We start from the raw sequence: 21,977 nt of genomic DNA on the forward strand, positions 1-21,977 counted from the left end.
CACCACCAGTTCAATGTGTATGTGTATATCACTTTACAGTTACTTACAGTGAACCTTATACACTCTCTACTCATACCGGCTGCTGGGATGGCAGGGGTTCAAGAGCTCAAATAATTGTTAAAACATTTCCGGTCTGGAGTGCAAGTATGCCTCAGTGTAAAAGTTACCATAATCCACATACTACAGTTTTGTTATTACTGTTTTAACAATGGGTTGATCTTCCCAGGTAACCCTTGGAACTGTAATTCTGTCCAGGGGTCACTACAAAACTTCCCGGTGCCCTTACAAACTACAGCTTTCAGCGTGCTGGGGTGGGGGGAGCTATGATGGTTAACCTGGCATTAAAATTGATAAAAGCTAATTAACAGTCAAGTGCTGCTGCTATGCATAGTAGCTCATAAGATCAGATTAGACTTCCAGCAACATTGTTTTGTGCCCAGTACAGCAGGGCTATGCCAGCATTTCGGTACTGGCCCATATATTTCTCTTGAGCTCTTAGAGGAAAAGTTAAATAAAAATGGAGGAAATGGAAATAGGTCAGAGCTGGAGTAAGTTTCCAGCCATCAATACTCTGCAACAACCACTTCACAAAAGAGTAAAAATAAATATTTATGCATCTAGAGGCTGTTGCAGGATGAATTTAGGCCCACCATAAACTGTAAAATTCTCCAGTGGATTTCGTCATATGCCCTTTGGTCAGTAGGCCTGCTAGCCTAGGAAGAGAAAACTCAAGGATGCATCACTCAGCCGTGTTTGACTCTTTAATAGCCATTTCTTGTGGGAATAGCTCTTTGAAAGAGATCCCAAAACATGGACTGCTTGGCTTCTCAGGGCAGGGGTGTGAAAACCCCCAAGTGTCTCACAAGATATGCTTGACCTCAAGTGCTGCTTCCACTACGTTATAGATGGGCCTCTTGACCCGGGCTTCACTGACAGGCACTGCGTGAGGCAGAGCAGGGACAATATTGCGCTGGTTGACAATCATTAGCGGGTTGATCTGGCTCAGAACCTCATCATTCACGGAGATGCCATCCAGGTATTGCTTGAGCAAGAGCCGGAGCTTTTGATTGTCTTGAGCCAGTGCTGCTTTTGTCCGCTCCAGTGAGAGCTGCTCCAACCTCACCTTATTGTACCTTTGCCAGAAGCGTTCCAGTCCCACGTAATCGTCCATCAGCTGTAAAGGACATGAAGAATATAGAAGTCTGAGCTGGCTGAAAGGATTTATATTACGTATTTATCTTGGGGACAAATGGGCAGGAATTTGCCAGGATAGGAATAATGCCTGCTTGGAGTTGGCAACTGCTGTCACTGTGTGTGACACATTCTGCTCCTGCACAGATTCTGAATCAGAAGATGATTATTTTGAATGGCTAAAAAGCCACCAAGCTAGTTACAAAGGTCCCCCCCCCCTCTGGCTCAGTGACAAGAGATCATAAAGAAGAGCAGCATTTTATGCAGGAGGGGTCAGGGTAGGAACAATGGCTCGCTGGTACAGCATCTGCTTGGCATGCAGGAGATCCTCAGTTCAATCCCCAGCATCTCTAGATAAAAGTATCAAGCATTAGGTACTGTGAAAGACCTCTGCCTGAGACCCTGAACAATCACTTCCAGCCAGAATGGACAGTACTGACCTAAGAAGATCAATGGTTTAAATCAGTATAAAACAATATGGGTATGTGTGTGTGGAAGGGGGCTGTCTCTCTAGATGGAGTAACAAGCAAAATGTATTCTATGAAAAAACCAGAGGCAAAAGTGGGGCATGTTTCAGCCATCTTAATCTCATCATCTGTATATTTCTTTTGCAAGAAAACAAGAAGCTCAAATATAACACACATTCCAGAAGGATTGACTGACAATAAACCAAACCAGCAGTATCCTCTTTGTCTGTGGTGCTCACAGATATATACCCCAACCCTCACCTGAGCTAGTGGCTCGACTGGTTTCTCCAGGGCCACCTTGTCTACAGTCTTCTGCTCTTCCCAGCCCAAGGAACAGGCATAAAATGGCAGCACCTTCTCCTCTTCAGACTCCAATTTGCGGCACATCTCAGCCAGACGTAGGATCAGCTCAGCCTGTCAAGCCAGGAAGCAGCAATCAGATACTTCTTCCCCCTGCAGGGGGGAAGATTATGCTTTCCCAGGACTGCACTGTTGCAAAGTTTTAGAGTGGTTTAACAATAATTTCATCTCTCTGTGGAGTTCTGGAACTATTTCAGGTAGAGTAGGGAGCTCTCAGAGGACCAGATCTGACACAAATGAGACTTTGTTGGGCCAGGCCACGTGTGCCACAAAACATAATGCCAAGTCCTGGGGATATAAATTTGTTAAAGCTCCAGTTTGGTAACCTCCAGTTTGGTGTGTCCTAACTACAAGGCCCCATGGGCTGGGGTGAGTGGGTGCAGAGGTAAACCTGCATGGGCAGACTAGATATCCAGCAGTGCAGCTCTAGGCAGACACTCCTGCATTGCCTCCTATTCTGTCCCTCACACCAGTTGGTCACAGGCCAGATAAGAGTGCTGGGCTGGCCAGTTCCATCCCCCGGGTCTTATGTTTGACATCCCTGTCTCAGAGAATTCTCAGGCCCCTTACAAAAGTTCAGTTCCAAGGATTCTTCAGAAGAAGTTATGACAATCAAATTAGCATACACACTTCCAAAAGGTTTGTAATGTAGATAAGCCCTTAAGAGTTCCCAATAGCCATGTAAGAGCCAGTCTCTGAACTACACATAGCCAATTTGGATTTTAAAAAGCAACAACCTATGGGATCTGTATAGTTGTTTAGGGTTTAGAGTTTCCAGCATGTGGATCTCCATGAAGAGAGCACCCACCTTCTAAAACATAATTTTCCAATTCTGAGATAATATGTAGAAAAAGAGATACATTGGCATGTACGTATGTCATGGTGAAACTGTCTCTTTTGCCAGAGTTGTGCAGCTGCTCCACACCCTGACTTCCACATGTGTAATATCAGGCATATGGATGTATAATAATATACACGGAACACAAGAATTGGCTGCAGTTCCTTGACTCAGTCACAAACCTTGGTTCCTGGTACTTCCTTGCCTTAGAAAGCAGGAGCCTGAATCCAGTTTGATTTCTAAACATGGACTTCTCCATTAGTATCCAAATTACATTCCGAGAGATACCTAGGAGGACTCCTAGAGATCCAGTAACATCTGGAGGCAGGTCCGTAGCAAGGTATTTTTCTGTGGGAGGGCACCAAGGGAGCATGACATCACAAAAATAAAATAGCTGGCAAGGCAGTGAGGACAGGAGCACAAAAAAGCATCATAAAGTCCATCCGGCTCTCCTCACCCCTGCCCCACACCTCGGCCCCCCTCCCAAAAGGCCAGTTCGTGCAGCCAGGGAGCAAGGGAGGTGGATGGGCACATAAGAGCATCATAAAGTCTGGTTGGCTCTCCCCATCCTTGCCCCACACCCTGGCAGCAAGCTGACCTTTTGGGAGGGGGGTGAGGCATGGGGCAGGGAGAGCCAACTGGACTTAATAGGATTAATGGCTGCCGGCTATATTCCGAGTCCCTCCTCTCCTCTCTCTCTTCTTCCTCCTTCCAAGCTGAGGATGAAGAGGCGGACAACGCAGTGGCTACCCTGCCAAAATTTCTAGTTAAAGGGGGAGATTGGGGTTGGGGCACAGCAAATTGACAGGGGGTGCTGCCCCCAAAATGGCTACAGCCCTGTCTGGAGGTGAGATTTATATATGGTCTCTTTAGCCATCATCAGTTTTCCTACTTTAGTTTCCTTCCTGAATCTGCGAAGGGAAGGGGTTTTGAACCATGACCCCTTGGAAGGGTCCACCAAATTTCACCTTCTCCACCACACGCTGCAGCACTTTGAGAGTAGCACAACTCTCCATGGTGAGCTTTGCCAGATTGCTGCGGGCCTTGGCTCTTGCTCGGTTCATCTCATTCTTGAGCCTCTGCAGCTGCTTCAATACCACCTCCTTCTCATCACGGATCCGCCGGTTTTGCTCCTCACTGTCCCGTGCATGAACTGTAATCTTGTTCTTCAGTAAGACAATCAGGTCCTGGTGATAATAGAGAGGGCACATTCAGGCTACAGGAAAATGTAATGTCCTTGTAACAGACAATTAGTATTTTAAGAAAAGATATCTGGATCCTGTGCTAGAAACAAGTAGAGAATTAATGGTTAAAGAAATGATCTGTCCAAAAGAGGCCCATAATGATTTGCTACTTCATGAATTCCTGCATATGCATCTGATCTCTCCAGACTCATCTGTTGGTAGGATAGAGTTCTGATAGTTTTTTGGATCCTTCAAACGCTCTTATTCTTTGTATTGGGCTTTACCAGCCTACATCATATATTTGATAGCCTCGCACACAATCAGTTTGATGACTACTGGTGTGCTTTTGGCCTGGCTAGGATGTACACACTACCCATAAGGAAGGAGTAGCTCATATCAATATGAAGAGTTTATCTACAACCACTTCAGTTTGCATAATGGCAACAACCAATATATGAATAACATCCAGTTCTATTTCTGCTTCACATCTGAATCAGGTACAACAGTGGTCATTCTCAGGTGGTTAAAACAATTTTATTTGGTAACAAATTATATTTCTTGCATCATTAATAACTTCTTTTATCTATCCCATATATTACTTTCTACCCACCCCTCCCCCCATTACTTGACCCCCGCCGGTGTTATTTACTTAAAGTACTAATGTTTAAAGGTACCCTTAACTAATAAAAGCAAAAATTAATATTTTTTCTAAGAATCATTATCAAAAATTGTCCAATGTCCTTTTATTTTCCACTCTTTTTCTACATATCTTCTGAACTTTTTCCACTCCACCTTAAAAACTTCTAAATCATAGTCTCTTAAAATTCTTGTTAATTTGTCCATTTCACTCCATGTCATAACTTTTACAATCCAATCCCATTTCTCTGGTATTTTTTCTTGCTTCCACAACTGCGCATATAATGTCCTAGCAGCTGAAAGCAAATACCAAATTATAGTTCTATCTTCTTTGGGAAATTTTTCCATTTGTAATCCCAACAGAAAAGTCTCTGCAACTTTCTTAAATTCATATCCCAAGATCCTAGAAATTTCTTGTTGAATCATCTGCCAATATATTTTTGCTCTTTCACAAGTCCACCACATATAGTAGAAAGAACCTTCATGTTTTTTACATTTCCAACATCTGTCTGGCATCTTATTATTCATCTTTGCCAATTTCTTAGGAGTCATATACCATCTATACATCATTTTAAAACAGTTCTCTTTAATACTATGACATGTCGAAAGCTTCATAGAGTTCGTCCACAAATATTCCCACGTTTCCATCTGTATTTCTTTATTTACATTAATTGCCCACTTAATCATTTGAGATTTCACTACTTCATCTTCCGTAGACCATTTTAAAAGTAATTTATATAATTTTGAAATTAATTTTTCGTTGTCTCCAAGCAGAACTTTTTCCATTTCTGTTTGCTCTTTTCTTATTCCTTCAGCTTTAATGTCATTCTCCACCAAGCTCTTTATTTGTTGCATTTGAAACCAATCATATTTATTATTCAGCTCTTCAGCAGTTTTCAATTCTATTTTGCCACTTTGTATTTTTAATAGTTGATTATATGACAACCACTATTCTTCACCTGTCTCAGCTATTATTTTTATCACTTCGGCTGGCACTATCCATAACGGTTTTCTCTCATCTCCACATTTCTTATATTTCATCCCTGTATTTAGCAAGCTGTTTCTTATATAATGGTGAGAGAAAAAGCCGTCTATCTTTTTTTTCCCCATAATACATATAAGCGTGCCAGCCAAATTTATTTCCATGACCTTCCAACACTAAGAGTTTTTTGTTTAACAACATTATCCATTCTTTTATCCATACTAAGCAAACTGCTTCATGATATAATTTTAAGTCTGTTAATTGAAATCCACCTCTCTCTTTTGCATCTGTTAAAATTTTCATTTTAATTCTTGGTTTCTTCCCCACCCACACAAACTCTGAAATTTTTCTTTGCCATCTATTAAATTGTTTACTGTCTTTCACAATCGGAATAGTTTGAAACAAATACATTATTCTTGGTAGAATATTCATTTTAACTGCGGTTATTCTACCCAACAGTGACAAATTAAGTTTATTCCACTTTAACATATCTTCATCCATTTTACGCCATGGCTTCTCATAATTATTTTTGAACAAATCAATATTCTTCATTGTTATCTCCACACCCAAATATTTTACCTTGGAGGTAACTTCACAGCCCGTTAGTCTCTGCAATTCTTGTTGCTTATTTATATGCATATTTTTACATAGAAGTTTTGATTTTTCTTTATTAATACAAAGTCTCGCCAACTCCCCATATTTTTGTATTTTGGCTAACAACAAAGGTGTGACTTGTAGGGGGTTTTCATTTATTAACATTATATAATCTGCAAATGCTCTGTATTTGTAAGTAAATCCTTTTACTTTTAATCCTTCTATTTCTTTATCTTCTTGAATTTGCATCAGTAATATTTCAAGAGTCATTATAAACAACAGTGTGGAAAGTGGACAACCTTGTCTTGTACCTTTACTAATTATCATGTCTTCTGTAAGATCAGCATTTATACATAGCCTTGCACATTGTTCAGTATATATTGCTTTTATCATTCTTATAAAGCTTTATCCCAGCACCATTTTCTCCATTACTGCAAACATAAAATCCCAATTTAAATTGTCAAATGCTTTCTCTGAGTCCGCAAAGAATGCTATTTTCTTTTCTGGATGACTTTCATAATATTCTACAGTATTTACAACAGTTCTGATATTGTCTCTTATTTGCCTTTTGGGAAGAAACCCCGCTTGATCTTCCTTTATAAAATTTATCAAATATTGTTTAAACGGTTCTGCCAAGATTCTTGTATATATTTTATAGTCATTATTTAATAAGGAAATTGGTCTATAATTTTTTACGTTCGTAACATCTTTATCTTCTTTTGGAATCAACAAAATAACAGCTTCCTTCCACATATTTGGTATTTTCCCTTTTGTTCTTATCATATTCATCCATTTCTGAAGTTTCGGGATTAACTCCTCTTTGAGGGTTTTAAAAAATTTAGCTGTATATCCATCTGGCCCAGGTGCTTTTCCATTTTCCATTGCATTAATTGCTGCTTCAATTTCTATTTTTTCAATTGGATCGTTAAAAACTTTTTGCATATTTTCTGCTAAGGGTGCTATTTTTATCTTTTGTAAGTACTCATCCATCTTTCCTTTCCTTATTTTAACACCTTTAAATAACTTGGCATAATACTTAAATAATTCTCTTTTTATTCCTTCTTGATCTACCACCTCTCTTCCACCCACCACAATTTTATTAATAATTTTACTTTCTCTCTTTTTCTTCAGTTGCCAGGCCAAATATTTTCTGGGTTTGTTTGCTCCCTTGAAAGATTTCTGCTGCAATCTTTTCAGATTCCATTCCAGTTCTTTATTTAACAAATGTCTGATTTGCGTTTGTAATATTGTAATCTCCCTTATAATTTTCTTTTTCCCTGGCCTTTTTCTCAGTTCCCCTTCTTTTTTCTTTATTTCATTTTGAATGTCCAACATCTGTTTTTCTTTTGCCCTCTTATCTTTGTTATTCAATGTAATCAATATTCCTCTCATTGCTGCTTTATAAGCATCCCAGACCATCTGAAATTCTATATCCTCTTTATCGTTTATTTGGAAGAAAGCTTTAGCTTCATTTTCTAGAGATGTCACTATTTCTTTATTCTGTAGTAAATCTTCATTCAATCTCCATCTTCTCAACTTCTTAGACAATTTTGTAATCCACATTATTGGGTTATGGTCAGCCCCAATTTTACGTAAAATCTCTATTTTCTTGGTTATAAGAAAGTCTTTAGTGCCCCACAACATGTCAATTCTGGAAAAAGTTTTATGTCTTGCTGAAAAAAAGGTATAGTCCCACACTTCAGGATTAAATTTCCTCCATATATCCTCCAAATTTTCTTGTTTGACCAATTAAAAAAAAGACTTTGGCAATTTTCCTTCCTTATTATTTTTTTTACCCCCAAACCTATCTAGTGTGTTCTTAATTGTTCCATTAAAGTCCCCCATTATCAAAACTTGGTCATAAGTCAGTTCATCAAATTGTTGTATAATGTCTTTTAAAAAAGCATCCTTTGCACCATTTGGTACATACAGTCCCAATAACTTTTTTTTGCATTTAATATTATTTCTACCGCTACAAATCTTCCATCTTTATCTTTAAACACTAATTTCGGCTCCAATTCTTGTTTAATATAGAAAATCACTCCCCTTTTCTTCTGTTCAGCCAATGAATTAAAATTCTAGTCCCAGTTGTTTATTCCATAAAAATTTGTAATCTTTTGTTTGATATGCACTTCTTGTAAACAAACTATATTACAATTTCGCTTTTTAATCCAATGAAACGTTGCCTTTCTTTTTTGTGGTGAATTTAGTCCATTTACATTCCAAGATAATAATTTGTAATCCATCATGGTGCAAATTCTTTATGTTCTTCATAAAACCTACGCAGTTCCTGTGTGCTTGTAATTGTAATCCTTTTTCCTTGCAGCTCAAAGCTCAGACCTTCCGGTATTATCCATCTATACCTCAATTCATTGTCACGTAGTTTTTCTGTCAATTTTTTGTATGCTTTTCTGTCATTTATCACTTGTCTTGGCAATTCTTTCATGATTCTTACTCTGCTGCCTCCCACTATCAATGTCTTTTCAAAATTTTTATTCAAGATTTTTCCCACCATTTCTTTTGTCATATTTCTTATAACCACATCTCTTGGTAGATTATTTTTCTTGGCATATAGTGAGTTCACTCTATACATATAGTCATACATGCTTCTAGTTCCTTCAGGATCTTCCTCCAAAAATTCTGCAATTATTCTTATTATATATCCTTTCAAATCAGTCTCTTCATCCTCAGGTACTCATTTCAGATGTATCTGGGTTTCCATCAATTTGCAGTCATGAATTGCCACCTTTTTTTGCATTTTTAGCAAGGTGGAATCATGTACTTTCACTCTCTCTTCCACCTCTTGCACTTTTTTTGATGTTACCACAGTCTCATTTCTGAGATTTTCTATATCTTTCCTTAGCTCTTCAATGTCTTTTCTAATTTCTTTTTTAGAAGCAGTTATCATGTCTCTCATCCCTTTCTTGCATTTTCTCCATTGAGGCAGTCCTTGCACGGGTTAACTTATGCTCTGACATTTAAAAAAAACACCAATTTTTTTGACCTCTCCAAATTAAATTTAAACTATCAGGTTTGATAGAGTAAGGCTTGCCCTTTTCAATAAGCCTAATTTCGCCGTCCTCAGAGCCTCCTGGGCTCAGATATTAATTTTTAAAGTTTTTATTTCTTCCAAAATGGCGGTCGCGACTTTCTGCTTCCCTTTAAAAAAAATTTCCTTCAAAAGGCTTCTAAAATAATTATCAGCGATAATGTCCAATAGTATTTACCTTATAATTGTCACCTCTGTCAGCTTCACCAATTTTTAATGTCCTGAACACTTTAAAAACTTTGTTTAAATTTTGACTTTCTAGCAATGGCCACCAATGTTTTTCTATGATTAGTCCTAGAGTAGGCTAGCTGCTTCAATGATTTCCCTTTCCATCCGACACTTCCTGCTTTTCTTGCCACCAAATCCCGTTTTCACTGGTAAAAAGATCTCGTGATGTTTGACGTATTTCCTGTGTTGACTGTGAGAGCTGCAGATCTGTGACGATGGGGCTTTTTCACCAAAACCGCAAGTAGACAAAACAATAAATTCCTTTCCACTTTTTAGCACTGTCCTTTAAATTTACAAAATTCAAATTTCGCCCCTTCTCCCCTTCTTCTTCCAAGCTTTCTGAATCTCTATTTCCCACCTTCTGATTTTATTTTGTTTAACTTTAAATAGTCCTGGAATGAAGATAGTCATCAGTACCTTTTTCTGCAGTTATCCAGCTCCAACACCGGTCTTGTATAGCTTTAGATGTTTAGCAGTCTCAAAGAAGGTTAGGAACCTGTTGAGCTTATGTCAAATAAATGACTCTGGAAACTTCTGCAGATGATGAATATGCAACTCGTCTCCGGAGACCCCTCAAAGGAGCCCCCCCCCCCAGGACTCCCTTTTAGCTAAGGTAAATCTCCTCAGAGTTTCCTGTGCATATCTTGGACTGATCTCTGACTGAGAAAAGTAGGCAGTAGGCATTAAATTGCCCTCCACTACCCTGAACAGAAGCCCCAGCCTGCTCCCCTTCTGAGAAGCAATTCAGCTTGGCATTTTCCAACCCTGGAAGTCCCAAACAGTGGTCATTCTCAACTGGTTTTGGAGCCAATAGTGGATTATATGAGCACTAATAAAATGAAGCTCGGTTCAGACAACATGGACACTCCAGACCACCCATGATAGTGAAACCTTTATTCTAGGCGGGGTATGCTACTGCTTTCTGAAATCCATGGCTTTATAGCTGTTTTTATTATGGCTTTTATAGTAGATATTAGAAGAAGAAAAAGAGTTGGTTTTTGTACCCCACCTTTCTCTACTTTAAAGAGTCTCAAAGTGGCTCACAATTACCTTCCCTTCCTCTCCCCACTATGGGCACCTTGTGAGGTAGGTGGGGCTGAGAAAGTTCTGAGAGAACTGTGACTGGCCCAAAGTCACCCAGCTGGCTTCATGTGGAAGAGTGGGGAATCAAACCTGGCTCTCTAGATTGAAGTCCATCAGTCTTAATCATTATACCATGCTGGCTCTATAAATATGACTATTAACTGCTTGGAATGTTCTAAAGGTAGAAAAGAGGAGAAAAAGGTTTTAAGTAAGTGTATGAAATAATAATAATACAGGTTTTAAAAATATATTACTATCACAGAATTTGTGGAGGCTATGACTCTCCTGCACACACAGAGGCACTGGTGTGATCTCTGACAAGCAGTAAACCTGGTAACTGCCTCACCTTCTCCTGGAGGTCATTGTCTATGGGAGACCTATATGAACCTAATCACTGACTGGGAATCTCAATAATGGACTGGGGGGAAATGTGGCTGAACTGGAAGACTAGAGAAGACTGGTTATGGTTTTGGAAGAACATAGTTATGCTGAAGGGACTGCTCAGTAGTACCATGATCTGTAGGAAGACATATCCCGTGCCTGGATATTTGGATAAGTCTAATATCTTCCCTGACTCAATAAGCCTCAGAAGAACCACTCACCAGCATCTTCTGTAATTTCTTCATCTGCATCTCTATCTCCTTTGTGCTCTTCTCATCCTTTAATTTGAGGACTTCAAAAGCAATCTTACGGTCTTCTGTTGCCTCAGTGTAGTTACGCAAGGCCTGCTGGAAGCGTTTCCACAGCTCTTCCACTTTACCCTCTAACTGCATACGCAGGTAATGCTTCTCTTCCAGGTTCTGGGGGGCAGGGAAACAAACAAGTGTCAGTACTTCATTGGACTTCTTCCGTACCTGCTCCAATCAGCTGGCTTCCTTTGGTCTCAAGGAGCTTGGCTAGGAGTCTCCTTCCCAAGCAGACTTAAGTTTCCTTACAGGGAGAATAGGCTCAGAGGGTAGTTGTGTTAGTCTGCTATAAAACAGTGAGATTTGAGTCCTGCAGCACCTTAGAGATCAACAAGATTTTCAGGGTATGAGCTTTCAAGAGTCAAAGTTCTGACGAAGGGAGCTTGATTCTCAAAAGCTTACAGGGAGAATTGATTAATTGAACTGGAGGTTTTAGCATGATTGAGGGTCTTCAGTTACAAGAAACCTTGCAGCTGGAGAAACACAAGAATGACTTACCCCCAGTCTCAGTTCTCCAGAAACTGGCACCTCTCATGGTGTACTACTTGGGGAGTTATAGTTTAACTAGATCAGCGGTGGCCAGACTTGCTTAACATAAGAGCCACACAGAATAAGGTGAGATGTTTGAGAGTCACAAGACATGAACAAATATTACACACATGTCTTTATTAAAACTCTTAATACTTTCTTTGCACAAAAAGATAAAATACATATGTATGCACTTTAGAACACAACCATACTAGAAGGAGACTATTAAGCTGGAAATAACAGTCCCCATAAGACCAGCATAGGAAAAGGTTAGGGAATTATTTTCTGGCACCAGTGGGAGAAGGAAACCCACATGTACCATATGAATCACTGACCACCATTTGCATCATTATGCATCTCTCTTTGCCTTGACACCAAAGTTAGTAAATACAGCTCCTGCAAGAGTTATGAAACTAAGGAGGGAACCCTGCACAGTCCTCTTTAATTATGTTCCTCCTTCCAGTGGCTCCCTTGGCTCTTACACTCTTTTCCCACTCTAAGTCTCCAGGCGACCTCTGTGGTGGAGGAGAAAAGCTTGCAAGCCTGCTTATTTCCCCCTCCTTCACACAAGGCAGAAATAGTTGTCTATGAGTCAACGCTCAGATGCTGACTGAGGTTCCGTTGCTAAGCATGTTTACTTGAGAGTAAGGCTGCATTAAGTTCCTCCTTGACCTCCGGGAGCTCTACAATACGTGTGAAAGAGCTGCATGTGGCTCCCAAGCTGCAGTTTGGCTACCCCTGAACTAGACATTACACAAAACAGTGTCCATTTCCTGGTCATGTATAATGTAAAGCATGTCACTGGCCTCTCCAGCCAGCCTGTTATGCAGGCTAGAGATAAGCCAATACACAGCACTGGGGAATCATGATCCATGTTGCTATAGGACACAGAATAGAAGCTCCATGTTTCTTGTACAGTCTAGTTCTGCCTTAAAAACAGCTGTAAAACAGCCTCCTCACTGATTATAGCTGCATGTGTAGAAATTAACATTTATTTATTTTATTTTTTGAATTTATATTCCACCCTCCCCACAAGTGGGCTCATGGTGGCTCACAACACATAATAGGCCACTGGGCCACATGATATAAATACATGTCTAGGCAAGTAAAACAATTAAAAAATATAACAATTGCAGAAAAATCTCTCTATATATTAAGCATACTGATCAGGATGTGGCCCACCCCTCTCTATGGTTACAAATCTCTGAAAGAAAACTACCCAAGCAGAGATTATAGAGTTCATGCTAGCAGGCAAAAGGCTGCATGCACCTGGGGTTATAGTGGGAATAGGTGGTGATGCCTGAGAATTGAATATATGAAACAGTAGGATTTAGAATCCTTGCCTTTCCAGAGAAATCCCTGAATCCACTACTGTTTATTCAAATCCCCTTACCTTGTTCTTGACATCATCCCTTGTGCTCTGAAAGTCAAGCTTGGCTTCATATTCACTCTCCCCAAAGTTTTGTTCCATAGCTAGCAGCACATCCTGGAGGTAACGGTTCTCCTGTTCATGATACTCTATAATCTTCTTCCTGGCAGAAATAGGAATTATGACATTTATCCTGTTCTTTGCATCCACCTACCCCATAGTCCTTCCCACCCCAACACACTTGCCCTTTTTCTCTCCCACCTCTCTGTGTCAAACTCCTTCTGCAGTGCTTCGAGCTCAGTGTGGTAATCTTCCTCCAGATAGCCCAAGCGGCAGTGCTGGAGCTGCAACAGTTGATCCACGCTGTGCAAGTGGCTGCGCAAGGCATGAGCATATTGCGCCTCTGCCTCGGCAAGGTCGTTGGCAAGGGACTGGAGGGAGGGAGAGAGAGAGAAAAGCCATGGCAGGAAAAATCATGGCAGTCTGTCACAAAGGACAACTGGATTCAGCAATAAAAATAGCCCCAAAGTTTAAAATTCTGTTATTTTTAAAAAAATGTTTCAACATAGCGGCTTAATTTACACATATTCTCATTGTGTTGTTTTCACAGACGGTAGATTGAGCTACAAGGCTAGAATGAAAGATGAAGAGAAATGGGATTAGCTAGGCAGTGAAGTGATACCAGATGTGGGAAAGCAGGAGAATACCCTCTGTTTATATCATTAATTTACAACAGCTGTGTGCCACAACAGCTGACACACCCACATCATCTTGGAAACCGGAATCTAGTAAAGTGCTGAGAATTTTTACCTGCTCTCACACAACTATAATTTCCCTGAGGTACTCTGGGAAGACGGAATGTCTTTTTAAGTCAGTCAACAGTTGTCTATGTTTGAGAAATTCTCCTAACAGAAGCTACATGCTGATACCATCCCTCCCCCCCTGAGGCTTTCTTAGCAATTGCCCACCCATTTGGAGGTTTTTTCCTTCAGTCATGAGCCTTCATGAGACTGAGGTTCTCAGGGAGTCTCTCCTGCTGGACAGCTAAGTTCTCTGATCTGTTGCATCATCACAAGTCTAGCTTCCAAAACTGCCTGACTTTCTGAGACAGTCTCAGCTTTCTGTATAAAAATGAAAGATGCTAGCAGTTGTGCACCAATTCACAGGACAAGCATCCGTTAATGGGTATCTCGATTAGGTATGTTCAAGCATGATGGAGGATTGAAACTGGGGATTGAAATGTGCATCTCTCATATGTCACCCAACTATATGTTGCATTTCTGCAGTTAAATTAATCAGTAACATTTAAGCAATGTAAAGCCAATATCATGAAAAGCGGTCAAACCAAAGTTTATGCTCAAAGTCAAGATTCAAACAAAAAGCCTGGATCTTACTACTGTGCACTGCAGTGGACCACACAAAAGATGGAGAATGTCAGAAGACTATCAGAGTGGGAAAATATTATTATTCCGAGTACTACAGCAACCCATTTATTTCTGTTGGCCTGGCCTGGCCGCTTTAAAGTCAGGTCACTCTTTACCAGGCTGACAGGTAGATGTTTGCCTTGCCATTGAAGCTCTGTCACATTTTTCTAGATGTCTCTTACCCACCTGCACTTCCTGCACCACCAGATGCCAGTTTTACTATCTGACTGCCTGCCCTGGACCCTTGTTCTGGTCCCCTCTAATCAGACTTCCAGGCAGTCCCATAACCAGGAATTTTTTCAGGAAGGGGTGCTGGGGGGGCGAATTAAATAAAATTTATACTAAATTACCAGAGCAGGGGAGGGAGAGGGATTAACCCATTTCTTCTCCCTCCCTCCACTCCCCACCCCCTCAGTGGGATATTCTCAAGCATCTCTCCATTTAACTCTTGAGGAGCCTTGCTCAGGGCCATTCCAGAAGGTGGTGAGGTGAGAAAAGGTGTGAAGAAGGGGTTGAGTGGCTTTGAAGCTGCTGGGTGGAATATAGAGCAGGTGCTTCCTGAGGACAGTTGCCAAGCCACTTGGCTTTTCCTCTCCATAGATCTTGCTGCCATGCAAAGTTAACCTCTGGCCAGTGCAGCCCCTCAGAGACATTCAGAAGGAAAGCAGCATGCCGCTCACCCCAGGCTTCCTCTCCCTCCCAGCCCTGGATGAGTTTTAGAGGAGGCCAGAAAGCATGCAGGGTCTCTGGGAGGCTTGTTGGGGAAGGGGTGGGCAACAGGCAGCCTACTTCAGTGGCTGCCTGCAGTGCCTGGAGAAAGGTGGCTGGGGAAGAAAAAGGAGGAGGAAGGATTTATACTCTGCATGTCACTACTCAAAGGAGTCTCGGAGTAGTTTACAATCTCCTTTCCCTCCCCCTCCCCACAACGGGCACCCTGTGAGGTAGGTGGGGCTGAGAGAGCTCTTGAGCAGAACAGCTCTGAGAGAACTTGTGACTGACCCAGGGTCACATCAACAGGTGCATGTGGAAGAGTGGGGAATCAACCTGGTTCTCCCAGATAAGAGTCAGTGCACTTAACCACTACACCACATTGGCTCTCTGGAGCAGCCTTCTGGAAGGGCCCGTGCTGCTGGGTTGGACAGGGTGACAGCCGCCACTCCAAGGCACCAGCAGGAGAAGACAGCAGTCCTGGAAGTCCAAGGACACAATCCATGCATGCCTCTCAAAGCGGCACAGCCCTCCTTCCCAGCCTTTGCCCTAGTGCCTAGAGGCACTTCCAGGTCTCCTCTCTGCTGCTTCCTCCCAGAGTAGGGGCACTGCAGTTTTAGAAGGGGGCACCACCCTCACCATCCCCTTCAAGCTACAGCCCTGCCTCCAGGCCTCCCATTTCTTCTGCCTGTAAAATGATTCTTGTGTGGACCTGCTCCGGCACTCCACCCTGACGCAGGGTCCTATACTTGCTGGTACTTGCATCTTCAGCTGTCAGCATTGAGATTACTAATAAAGAACTGTTAGTTGTCATTGAGGAAGACTGTACCAAGTGGGGACAACTTCTTCCTGTTATGCAGTTGTGCCATGTTTATGAACCTTTTATGCCACAATATCACATAGCAGCAATAAGCCTTAAAAACTGCATAAAACTTCCTTTCCAATCTCTTACTGTCTGATAGATCAGAGGAATATTTCCATGAAATATCTGCCTCTGAGCCATGGAGGAAAAGAATTTGTACCCCTCAACCTGTTTTTGCTGTTTGAAATGAAGCTTCAGTGACACTAATTTCTTCCTTTGAAATGTGAATAACAAAGCAGGCAATCTGTTTTCCATAGCTAAGAAGAGGTAGAGAGTTAAGCACCCTCTCTCTTCCCAGCATGGCCTGGAGGCGGACTGAAGCCACTTGAGCCAACAATTTGTATTTTATGGAGAATCAATGCTCATCTCTGTCAGAGCTCTGAGTGAGCCATCCATCGTTTCTTAGTCCCCTTTAAGGGCTCACCTTAATGACACTGTCCTTGCAGTCCACGACTCGCTCAAAGGTCTGGCTCAGTATCTCAATGTCCTTGCGAAGCTCCCTGGCCTTGACTTCACGAAGCACCATGCGCCATTGAAGGGTGATCTTGTTCATGTTCAGGACACTGTTACGCTCCTCCTTAGCCAGCTTGTCCTGCATTGCAGGCCACAAAGTTACACTGGAAACCCACACACACAGGCCAGGCATTGCAAGAAAAGGAATCAGACAATAGCCCAAAGAACAGGGAGAGTGACTGAGCTATTAATTCTGAAGACCAAAGAGATGGTCTCATTAATTAAAGAAAATATATACATGAAACAATTACAGCAAAGCAAACTTAAGGCACTCCAGCTGATGGCTTGCTTCACCAGAAATGCACAGTTTCTTGGTTCTGAAGTGCCCAGTGTGTCTGGCCTGTAGCTGTTGGCTGCACTGAAACAACAAATGTTATCTCCTCATTACATCCAGGTAAGAATGCTTTTAGATGGGACACCAAGGTAGGCCAGATCACTATAACAAACTTTCTGGCAAACTTGTGAGACTTGTTCAGAAGTATTTGTGGAAACTGTATATGACCAGTTATCGAGATTATTTAAATTGAATGAATTCTGCCACAGGGGTATTTCAGTTTTATGGTCGTTCTTACTACAAGCTATTTTTCCCAGTTCTGATTTCTTACTCACTACACCACCAAGACAGCTGGTCAGAAAAAGGAATGGCAGAAATCTCTGGGCAGAGGAGGGGGAAAGACTTAGCGTGGCACACAACTTAGCGGAGGAGGGGGAAAGATTTAGTGTGGCTTCTACTGGCCATAATTATGGGCACAGATAGGAATGGGTGGCTTTTTCCCTGCATCTGTATAGTGAAAGCTCTATATTCATGCCTTTGGCAATTAGAGTGGCAACCGGTTCAACTGAAGACTAGAAACACCAGCAAGGACTGCATTCTATACCCCTTGGAACAGAATCTACCTAAGCCAAGGAGACAGGTGATCAGGAAGAACCAACCACATCTTCATTTATAGCTACAAGGCCTCCTGCAGTTTTTCAGTCTGTTGAGCAATTTGACTCCAAGGGTACTCATTCAATTACTGCATTGTGTCTGCTAATCCACTGCCCTTCCTCCTTACTAACTTGCCCATATGTTTATATCCTCTGTCTGCCTTGTTAGACAACCAAGTCAAGCTCATGCCCATATGCATTTTCTCATTCTGTTTTATTTAAAACATTTACAGTGCAATCCTAAGGGTGGGGGAAGTGCTTAGAAACCAACTGACCTTTACTATCAGCATATCTCCAAGATATTCCAGTGTGATGGCCAGTCACGTCAGAGCAGACCCTCAGTACCAATCTGCCACTCCTGGGCACTGACATAGCTCAGCAGCAGCTGCCCATTGGCACAACTGAGGTGTAGGCCCCTGCACTGGTGTGGCTGTGGGTGGTTCTGGGGCTATGGCCATAGTTAGTCAGCTTCCTAAAACTTTTCAGCCTGGGAACACTCCCCCTCCAATCAAAGGTAGAAAGTTACACCAACTAAAAACAGTGTAGTCTATAGGTGCAATTGTACTAAAAAATCAAATTCCTCTTCCTCCTCTACCACCACAGCCACACCCTTGAGGCCCAAAGCAGCTCAGGATGCCAACTATGGGCATGAAAAATCACCTCCCTCCCTAAGCCTGCTCCCCAGCACCCAATTGCTGCCTCCCCTGCCCTTCAAAAGCCCAGCAACTCATGAGGTAGAGCATGCAGTATGGAACTCGGTCTCACAGCTCTCGGTCATGTGGACTTAAAGCGAGTGGTAAGACAGTTTGGTAGTGGTTAAAGCACAGAAAGGGCACCTAGAACTACTGGGCAAGCACTTTGCCTCAGTACCCAAAGGGGAGAGCAAAGAGTCCATACTCTGTGGCTGACCTCTCCCATTTCAGAACCAAACAGGTACACCATCTCTGGAGGCAAAACTCAAAGAGGCAGCCATGCACTGACAGGTAAGCAGGGGCCTGTTCCCCATTCCTCTTACTTGTAGCTGGGAACCACCAGAGGTCAACAGCATTGCAATCAAGTGGGGGCAGCAGGAGCCACAGCCATGGTCCCTTGTGCAGAAGGAAGATTGGTGCATGGTGAGTGCTCCAGGAGAGCTGCCAGGGGAGGTGGCCCAAGTTTTCAGCTCTGCAGTGGTCTGCAAGCTCATTCCTTTGTAGGCTCTCCTCCTGGATAGAATGTTTTATTATGGAGGGGTGGAGCCCTTCCATTCTAAGTGGACTAGGTTGCCACACAACTCTTGAACTGTTTCTCTTGCAAGAATGAGTCAAGCTCATGCCTATATACAGCTGATATGGATGATGCCTCATTAGCAGACAGCAAGCTCCTTAACCTAGGACCAACATGTCATGGTTGGTTGGCTGCAGACTCTGCATCAAGTCATTCCAGCAGTGTCAGTTCTGGCTGGCAGTGTCTGTGATGGCAGCTGACAGGCACCTGGAGAGGCTGCTTGCTATCACGAGGGATGTTGGGGACAGACAGGTGTGCATTGAGAGGCTGCTGGGGGCCAGTTGGCAGTGCTGTGGGCCCCCACATGACACCTTGTCCTGACCCAGCACTCCTCTCCTGCTCCACCACCAATAGGTGTGGCCTAGAGGTGCCCTTGGCAGTGTAGCCAGGCTGTTGGAAGGCATGACTGTCAGTAAGCAGAGGATGCCTGGGACTGCACAAACTCTCCTCAGCATCTTCCCATGCCCCTTTTGAGCTGAGGGCACCCTTTGAACCATGTGGCTGAGGGTCTACTTAGGGTCTCTGTGGAAGGGGGATTGCTGGGGCCCTTGCCAACTTTGTCAACTGCCCAGGGACTTGCAACAGAACTTGGTCCCTTTGAGGGTGGGGTGGGGTGAGCTGCAGACACAGAGGCAGCATCCCTGACCTCATCCCTTTTGCCCCTGAGCTGTAATGAGTGCTGGGTTAGGCCCCCAGGCTTCCTGGTCCCTGATTGATTCTGTCTGCCCTGTCCACCATGGTCCAGCCATTTCAACAAACCTGGATGGGATGCTATGGTGCAGTTGCTGTGGACACTGGGACAAAAACCCAGCTACAAACTCTTTTTCCTTCTGTCCACTCATTAACCAAACCCTTCAGGGAGCAGACTAGAGGTGCCATATAGTTATGCCAGCAGCCAGACACCACAGCATCAATTGACCTTAGGATTGCACTGAAAGAAAACATTAAAACCAAAACGCGCACACACAGGAGGTTCAATAAGAAAGCACCAAATAATATGAAAAAGTCTTCACCCATGGTGAAAGGTAATAATAAAGGGAGGACTGTCAAATCTCCCTGAGGAGGGAACTCTGCAGTTTTGGTGCCAAAAATGAGAAGGCCCTTTCTTGGGTTGCCACCCATCTAACCTCAGATGATGGGGGCACTTAAAGCAAGGCCGCTGTGGGTCAGGTAGGGTCATATGATGGTAGACAATCCTTAGATCCAACACAATAGAAAAAGGCAGAACCCCCAAAATAGTGGAAACCTATATTTATCAGGCTGTATCCAACCCATGGTTCTTAATTCTGAACAAATCAATATACGGTACGTATTTATATTATTTCTCTCCCATAATAATCAGACCACACTTTCTGTAGCCCCAGTGCCTCTACTGCTCTCCTTCCACACAGCACAGTTCATTTGTCTTCATGTTTCCCTGCCTTGAGGCATGGTACTCATAATAATAAGATGATATTGGATTTATATCCCGCCCTTCACTCTGAAGAGTCTCAGAGCAGCTCACAATCTCCTTTACCTTCCTCCCCCATAACAGACACCCTGTGAGGTGGGGGGGCTGGAGAGGGCTCTCACAGCAGCTGCCCTTTCAAGGACAACCTCTGCCAGAGCTATGACTGACCCAAGGCCATGCTAGCAGGTGCAAGTGGAGGAGTGGGGAATCAAACCCGGTTCTCCCAGATAAGAGTCTGCACACTTAACCACTACACCAAACTGGCTGTCCAAGGAAACCAACGGTACCTTTAGGAACTGGGCCAGCATGTCCTCCTTTTTCTTATTGAGCTCCTCTTCAGCTAGCTGCTTCTGTTGCATCATGAGGATTCGCTCTTCTTCAGTCAATGGAACTCGTTTGCGTGCCTTCTTCGGCATGGTTGCACCTAAGTGAGGGCAGGAGGAGTGATATAACAAACCTTCCTGCTCTTTCAGCTGGCTTCAAAGCCAGCTGCGAAAGCAGGAAAACCTGGCCTGGGGAGCCCCACCTCTCTCTCCTCTCCTCCTTGGCTGAGAGAAAGTGAGGGTGAGAAGCAGCCATGGTAGGAATGAGAGCCAACTGGAAATACTCTCCCCTGGTGGTGGTGGGCAAGCCAGGTGTTCTCTCAGCCCTCTACCTAGCCTGCCATGAGGAAGCCCTCCGCCTGCCTCCCCAACTTTTTAAAAAGCCCCTTGACTTCTGAAATCCTGGCTATGCCCCTGCAAATATCAGCATCAAATATCACATGCAAATATGAGTAGACCTTAGATCCCATTCACTGAGCACTATAAATCCTTTATTCTCCTCCTCCTCGAAACCCAGGGTAGTATACATAGGTCCCCCCATTCTCACAGCAACCCTGTGATGTAAATTAGGCTGAGATATAACCCATAACTTGTGTGGTGTTTCATTTGAGGAGTGGGTGGGCAAAACCGGTGGGTGCCATGGCAGTGAGCTTCAAATATGAGGTAGAATTTAAGCCTCAGTTTCCCCATTTAGAAGGGCCCTGTGGCAGAGTGTTAAAGCTGCAGTACTGCAGTCCTAAGCTCTGCTTATGACCTGAGTTCGATCCCTGGCGGTAGCTGGGTTTTCAGGTAGCCGGCTTGAGGATGACTCAGCCTTCCACCTTTCCGAGGTCGGTAAAATGAGTACCCAGCTTGCTAGGGGGTAAGTGTAGATGACTGGGGGAGGCAATGGCAAACCACCCCGTAAAAAGTCTGCCGTGAAAACGTTGTGAAAGCAACGTCACCCCAGAGTCGGAAATGACTGGTGCTTGCACAGGGGACCTTTCCTTTCCCATTTAAGTCCACTGGTTCCTCTTTTTCCTTCATTTCCCTTCCCTCACCTTTAGTTTTTTATTACAATCTTGCTGCTGCTGGGTTTCTAACCTCAGGCCACAAATTTGGATCAGTCTTCTGTCTCTTTCATGTGCCAAACTTGATAATTGTTTTCCTACTTTGCCACTAAAGCTCTGTGGCTTTGCAAAAGGACATGTTTGATGATGACACGTTGACAGCCAGAAACACCTAATTGAAGGGAAGAAAGAAGTCATAGGTGAAGCCACCTCACCAGACATCTGCTGGAAGTGGCTCAACAAAAATAAATACAGCAGAA

At 43.0% G+C, this 21,977-nt stretch overlaps 1 protein-coding gene across 1 annotated transcript; it reads right to left on the reverse strand.

The window, feature by feature from the left end:
- Positions 1-743: 743 nt before the first annotated feature.
- On the reverse strand, positions 744-20,770 carry CCDC65 (coiled-coil domain containing 65). Its single transcript, XM_060253139.1, has 8 exons — positions 20,633-20,770; positions 16,614-16,781; positions 13,457-13,626; positions 13,220-13,358; positions 11,218-11,412; positions 3,825-4,046; positions 1,920-2,072; positions 744-1,174 (listed from the first exon to the last, which is right to left on the reverse strand). Exons 1-8 carry the CDS (start codon positions 20,759-20,761, stop codon positions 860-862), a joined length of 1,491 nt encoding a protein of 496 aa, XP_060109122.1. The 5' UTR covers positions 20,762-20,770; the 3' UTR covers positions 744-859.
- Positions 20,771-21,977: the final 1,207 nt, after the last annotated feature.

This window comes from Heteronotia binoei, chromosome 13, assembly GCF_032191835.1.
Source record: "Heteronotia binoei isolate CCM8104 ecotype False Entrance Well chromosome 13, APGP_CSIRO_Hbin_v1, whole genome shotgun sequence".
NCBI classification, from domain to species: Eukaryota; Metazoa; Chordata; class Lepidosauria; order Squamata; family Gekkonidae; genus Heteronotia; species Heteronotia binoei.

Bases quoted from the DNA above. Each gene is read 5' to 3' on its own strand.
- CCDC65 (XM_060253139.1), bottom strand. From the start codon at position 20,761: ATGCCGAAGAAGGCACGCAAACGAGTTCCATTGACTGAAGAAGAGCGA. The intron at 16,782-20,632 runs GTACCGTTGGTT...CCTGCAATGCAG, and splicing joins TGCTGGCCCAGTTCCTAAAG to GACAAGCTGGCTAAGGAGGA. The intron at 11,413-13,219 runs GTAAGGGGATTT...CCTGCCCCCCAG, and splicing joins GGGATGATGTCAAGAACAAG to AACCTGGAAGAGAAGCATTA.